At 35.7% G+C, this 6,836-nt stretch overlaps 1 protein-coding gene across 15 annotated transcripts in view; it reads right to left on the reverse strand.

The window, feature by feature from the left end:
- Positions 1-6,836, reverse strand: part of LOC100744969 (TLD domain-containing protein 2) — a 312,724-nt gene that overhangs the window by 40,002 nt on the left and 265,886 nt on the right. For 9 of the 15 annotated variants that reach the window (XM_024367006.2, XM_024367003.2, XM_024366997.2 and 6 more), the window contains 4 exons: positions 6,764-6,836; positions 5,691-5,857; positions 4,471-4,506; positions 3,479-3,641 (listed from right to left, as the gene is read on the reverse strand). In XM_024367006.2, the coding sequence (XP_024222774.1) occupies positions 3,479-3,641; positions 4,471-4,506; positions 5,691-5,857; positions 6,764-6,836 (439 nt within the window). Of the gene's footprint in view, positions 1-1,638; positions 1,810-3,478; positions 3,642-4,470; positions 4,507-5,690; positions 5,858-6,763 lie in introns of those variants that run through there. The other 6 variants (XM_012384453.3, XM_012384454.3, XM_003488743.4 and 3 more) reach the window with 5 other exon arrangements.

Below are 6,836 nucleotides of genomic sequence, written 5' to 3' on the forward strand. Positions count from 1 at the left end.
ACAATCAGGTAACAGGAAACAATTTGAATATCTGTCTATCTAAAACGATGAAGCGAGAGATTAGCGTAAAACGTCGTTGGGTTTTTTACATCTTTTCCATTCGCGATTCCATTTCGCCTAAGACGATTGTACAGGAAGCTAGTTATATAAAATTACATAAAATGGCACATGAAATAAATATACGAAACTTTAATCAAACCTGTTTGATTTTAAACGATTCTTTGTCACATTTATAATTCGATTATTCATTATTATATTTTAGAACAAATATTGATGAGATAAATGTGCTTGTTTTCTTATTTGCATAAAGAATTAAATCTTGGCTGTATATCTGATACAACAGAGCAATCTTTTTAAACGTTTTTTAAAATTAATATTTTAATTTCACGATAGACGACGACGAAAACGTTGTTTAGTCATAGACACGTAGTAGTATAAGCGCGTTTAAGACAATTTTAGAAACAGCTGGAAATTCTGTCCTGATTCCAAGCAAAAACCAGTTTAAATTTTTTAAAGAGCTGGTGTTTTATAATCATGTCGATTAGTAACTCAGTAAATTCTTCGGGATCTTTTGGTGACAGGTGATCGATATTTTTTATTTCACTGCTATGCGACAATTGTAAATATTTTCACGATCCATAGTTCAGGAAGCTCTGCTCTAGACGACGTTTCAGGTCAAAAGTAAAACTGCCAGTTGCGCGGAATGAAAATACGCTTCTGCGTCGTGTTACCTAATTTCCCAATCACGTGACGGCTACCAGACACTGTTCTTTCGATTTATCCCTACCGTGCAACACGTAGTAATGCTATTATAGTACACAAAACGTTCGCCAGGTCAGAAACATAGGTGTAACGCGATGCGAAATAGTTGTATGTTAGAACGCCATTTATCTTGATGTTTATCGTCCTGATCTCTCGTATTTTTATGTAAATTTATATAACTGTTGATACAGTGCAAGAAGGGAAAGCCACAAGCTTAAGTTTAAGAGATTTGTTTCATTGATTAAGCATCATAACGTGTACTTTACTTTCGAGATTTTATATATTTTCATGCATTACGTGCTTTCACGCGAATTTTTACACGCAAAAAAAAAAATTCTCGTGATTGGCATAAATATCCGCAGTTTATTTACAATAACATTATTCGATTGTAATCCACGCGTTCCTGCTCGCTGGAAGATTTGATTTCAACCCACGTATTATTAAATGTTTATTCTTCGTTGTTGTTAAACATAAACAACGCTGACTATAAAAAGAGCGAATGAAATTAAAAGTCGAAGACATAATTTTCAAGAACGTCAGAGGAAATTAATTACATAACGTCCAAGGATAACTTACTTATACATATAACAACAGTTTACTGATTTTCTTTTAAGTCTCATTTTTCGCTTAAACAATAGTCGTTCACGTCAAGGTAAGTGAATTCAATTCCAGAACTATCAACATTTTGATTCTATGAATGGAGTGCAGATAAGTAGAGTACCTAAATCGTATATACAGTGGCGAATAAAAGAAAGTTCAGAGGACATAATTTTACAAAACGAGAAGAAAGAAGAAAAGAAAAAGAAAAATGAGAAATGAGGATGTCGTACATATATCTAACATGTAAATGATTTTTATCGATACGATGATAAATACTTGGTACAAAAGTTACAAATACTCAAGTGCGTAAATTCCAATTTTTAAATTCCTTTCGCTCGCTGCTGTAACTATAAGAAGGGGAACGTGATTTTCGCACGGAGTAGAAACGATTTTTCGAACGATTCGAGCACACGGCGTGATTCCGTCGCGTTTTCTTCGCCAGACTAATATCGCGAACGCAAGCACGCAGAGGAAAAGTTACCAGCGTTAGAAGCATTCGATGATACGCTGAACACGTCACGTGATAACTCGCACTCTATTCGCGTGCACAGTGCACGCTTTTTTATTATCTAGAAGTAATCAACGCCGTATTTAATCTCACACGCTTCCACACTATTTATCTATTTTATTCAATGTACTTGCTAAACATAAAATGAACAATTTATGGATTTACTAATTACTACTAATTTAATAACTCGATGTTTTATCTATAATGTTACAGAAAAACAGTGTGTCAGCTGCATTTGATTATAGCGAATAAAAATTTAAGAGTATTTGATACTTCGTCGTATAAAAACGGTATATCTAATATGCGATTGATAATACGCGATGTGAAAAAGTTTGCTGAATTCAATCATCAAGTTATCAGAGTAGAAATAAAGTATTCGTGCGATCGAATAAAAATTTGCCAACCATAGTAATCTGCGAAGAAACTGTATATATTTATACGCTTTACCTAATCAGATAACGATATAAATAGATTTAACGCAATGAGCACAGATTACATATCGCTAAATCAGATTAAGCTTTCAATTAAACTTTACGTTCTTTTTCGTTTACTAAAATCAGAGCGAAATTAAAATATACAAATTCCGGCTTAAAAATCACCGTTACTAAATTCGGAATATTGGCAATTCTCGAGAAAAGATCGCGTTAACGCATCTTTTTTTAACAATTTTATTAGCGCGAAAGCATCCGCTAGTCCAAACAGCTCGGATCAATAAAACGAAACGCGGCGAACGTGGGAGAACATTGAACGTTTCACGATGTTGACAAACGTAAAAGCGATCGTATAAATAGCGAACACGATGGCTGTCTCGAGATCTATTTTGCGATCTCTTGCAGCTGACCACGTGCCCCGCTCGTAATTTTTGGCCGTTCTATCTCGCGATACGTTTAAATTTTCAAAAATAACGCGTTGCCCGATTTCGCAATTATCTTCGTTCCGCTCGTTCGGCAAAGTTGTTCGAGAATATTTCATAGCGGCGTGGCGATTAATTTATCGTCACTTCCGTTGCCCAAGGCTCCTTCCGTGAAATCGACGATGATACAGGGAAATGGCAAGAATAGAAAAGGATGGGAAACAGACCTTTAAGAAACGATTCGTGAGAGATGATTTACCAGGAACCGAATTTCTCTTGAAAATCCAAGGTCCTACGATTTTCGGTATTCACAACGTATACTAAGATTTTTCGTGTCTCGCGCTTGTATAATGAATGAAACTGAATGTTTCTCAGAGAATCTTGTTTTAACTCTAGAACTATGGCTCTAACGCTAAATAATGCGTTGTAGGATTTTCCTGCGATTACTCAGAACAGATGTTATTGGCACGATTAACGCATTTTGTTATACGTATTTTTCATCATACTACCTTAATTAAATCATCTATGTACGATAAATATTAATCAAGCGATTAAAGATAGAAATCTTATGGTGAAATTCAGAACTTATAATTGATGAAATATTTGTATTAATTGTTTGAACATTTAAAAATGACTAAAGATAGAATTTTTGGAATAAAGTTAACTTTTGTAAAAAGAAATTAGGAAAACTACAGGTGTTATAATGATTGTAGGCTCGTGAAATGCAACGTGGAAGAAACTTCTGTTTTATTTACCTGTTACGCGGTATGCTGAACCAGTATTCTGGCCGCAACTTCTTCTTGCCATAACTCATAATAGGCGTCGAGCGGGGAATCTTCTTATCTTTGGGCCTTCCTGTTCGCAGCCTCAGGTACAGTGGAGGATCCTCGCAAGAATGGGCTGGTCGTGGTATAAGCTCTACATAACGCGACAGAACAATTCATTATAAAACACATTATAATTCTCCTATCTCCGGAATTAATTATTTTACCGATTCCTTTGATATTCGTTTAATTATACGATAATAGATACACGCGTTTGCGACTTTTCTAGTGAATTTTCCGACAAGACACACAATATTTAGATACCATTAAATACATTCCCTTCAAATAAAAAAAAAAAAAGAGAAGTAGAAAAAAATAAGGGTCATACAAGAAGCTCGTCTTTGAAGAATATTTTAAAAAGCATCGCATTAAATATCGCAGACAATATTATCGGAAAAATGTCTTTTTTGTATAAAGATTGTTATTTATATATTATAAAAATGGGATCGTAAGACAAACGTACAAATCAGAACACGGTACAGTTACAAACACGAAGAAAACGGGCACAACATCGCAGGAGAGCAAAATTACGTGATAAACAGCGTGAAAAAACCGGAACCACATCCAAACGATGATGGACAAATTTCGAGTATATTGGCGACGTGAAAATTACACAGATTACATATTTAGAGAAATAAGTGCATTCGTGTGCAGGTGCAGTGGCAGAAATGAAACGGAACGTGTGAGTGAAAAGTTCAAAAATGTTTTAATTCTCAAGGGACAAGACAGGTAATCGTCAATGGTGCGAAATTCAAATTGCATGATATAATTGGAGATGGAAAAAAAAATGTTGCACAAAGAAAAAGAACGTGTCGAACAGGTGACAACGAAATAAATAATGTAAATTAATATAACGTTCTGTGGAGATATGGTGATTTATACGAAAAGGGATATAAAAGCAAGCTAATACAGTATGAACCTACCGAGGCCTTCGAGTTCGGGAAAATTAGGTGCTTGGACTAGAGAGGGACAACAAAACATATGACATTACTGCATTAGTATGAATTCATTGGCAGACGATCGTGAAACCTATTCTGCTGCTTCATGATAACTTTAAGTTTAATTATATTAAATTAGCAACTTATTAATAGAAGTTTAAGCTACTATTGTATCATATTTTATTTTTAACAGTATAGAAGACCTTTACTTTGTAAACATTATATTCTTTAAATAGATGCAGCAGAAAGGGTTTCAAAATCCTGAAGACATAATAATGTTCCTCGTTTAAAATTAACGATAACGAGGTTAAGAATGAAGGGACTCAAGTCTAAACTCTGTGACCAAAAAGTAAAAAAGACAGTGACAGAGTCCAAACCCGTACGATCATGGTAGAATCGGTGTTCCTCGAATCTGTGTCAGGTATTTAGAATACTTGGAACAATATCAATTCGATATTGTTTCTTCGAAACGGTGGCACAGATTCGTGGAACAACTTTCACGGGTAATGACACATCGAATACAAGATGTAAAAACTAGTAATGACAAACGAGTAAAATTTGAAAACCATACAGAATAATATTGAAACTACGTTAAACTTGTAATAATGTAACGTAAGCGCATTTGGTTAGATATAATCATTGTCCTTTCCTTTAGTCTGTATTGGCGATAAGAGTTAGGTGTGAAGAGAGAGATATATATGTAGTCGAAATCGAATCCAAAGGCGCTCAAAAATTCGAAGAAAAGGATAATAAATGCACTAGCAAAATAACATCGTTTAAGAAGCCGTCTATACATACGAGCGAGTGCAGTGCGTGGAATGTAATCCCGTTTGCCATCATTTATTCGCCGTTTTTGTTTTTTCATGTATTCGCGGCTATGTGTAGTTAATTATAGAGTTATCGATCCCTTGAAAGGGTGTTTCTTTGTTGACGTAGTCTCTTGCGCGCAAACTACCTAACAATAATAACACGATAAAAAAATAGCTATTCCATAACAGAAATAATCATTTCTTTAAAACGATCGACCAACAAAACGAAACACCCAGTAAAGGACTGAAAAAGATACTTTGCGTGAGCGGAGTCTGCCACAGTATATCTTACAATCATCGAGTTAATCATTCCGAAAAGATATATATATATATATATGTATAGATTGAAATATATCATGTTCCACGAAGAAACTGATCGAGTTCCGGGACACTTACTGTCGAAACTGACGAACAGTTCGGGCATATCTTCAACAGAGACCATGCTACGATAGTCCAATCGAGGTGCTGTGGCCAAGGTTTTGTTACTTCGGTTACTGTCCACGCTGCTGCTACCTGACGATGTCAACGGTTGCTGTCTGATGAATGTGCCCACGGAAGACCGTCTGAAAGGAAACCATAAGATTACTAACGATTCATTAAATATCTGAGAGATTGCGTTTCAAAATCACGAGCACACGAGATTCTCTGTTTCGTGTTCCCTGCAATTTCGAAGCAGTGTACACTGAGTAATATATATGTTGCAACATGATAAATAGCGATTAAATCATGGGGAGACGATGACATTCAAGATAAATGTTAAAATTGTATCCAGCATGTATGTACGGCGAAATAAAGTCGGATGGCTGCTCGGGGATACTAAAAACGCTGTGTTCGACTGATCGGTGAACCGTGTGTTGTCTGTAAGCGGTACTTGTAAAGCGGTATATATATATATTTTTTTTATTTGGTGTAGTTTCTGAAAAGATGGTGGGGCACGTTTACCTGAAAGCAAGAGAATAAAAGATGCTGATCTTTCTCAATCTCGAGAAAGGCTTAACAGAAAATTAAAAACTCAACTGAGAGACAGGATAGATGAAAGACAACAAAGTATAAAGTGTCATACGTGTGAAGCTCGAATAAGTGGAACTTACGAGGAACTTGAATTAATTTCACGTCCTACGAAACAATAATCGTTCGTCGCTCAAAAAACTGGTAAGAAATGATCTTGCACGTGAATCTCACGTACTTAATTATAGGAAAACAACAAGGAACAACAAACTAGACATCTAAGAAGATAAACGTTCAATGAAATTAATATAAAATTCAACAGCCCAATCAGAGATAAAAAGAGTAAGAAAAAGATAGAGCAAGAGAAAGGGAAGAGAGAAGAGAGAAGAGAGAGAGAGAAAGAGAGAGCGAAAGAGAGCGGAACAACAGTGGGCAGATACGAAAGAAAAATTATAAGGAGAAAGTGGATTTTAACGTGGATACATTATAAGTTGCTGGTTCATGACCGGGCCCAAACTCACCCCATAAGCCCTCCTGGACCAGGTGAAATCTGAGGGTTGCTGGTGTCCTGGGAGAGAGAGGAGGCGGTAAGCG

The sequence above is a fragment of the Bombus impatiens genome, unplaced genomic scaffold (assembly GCF_000188095.3).
Source record: "Bombus impatiens unplaced genomic scaffold, BIMP_2.2 scf_0263, whole genome shotgun sequence".
In the NCBI taxonomy this organism is placed as follows: domain Eukaryota; kingdom Metazoa; phylum Arthropoda; class Insecta; order Hymenoptera; family Apidae; genus Bombus; species Bombus impatiens.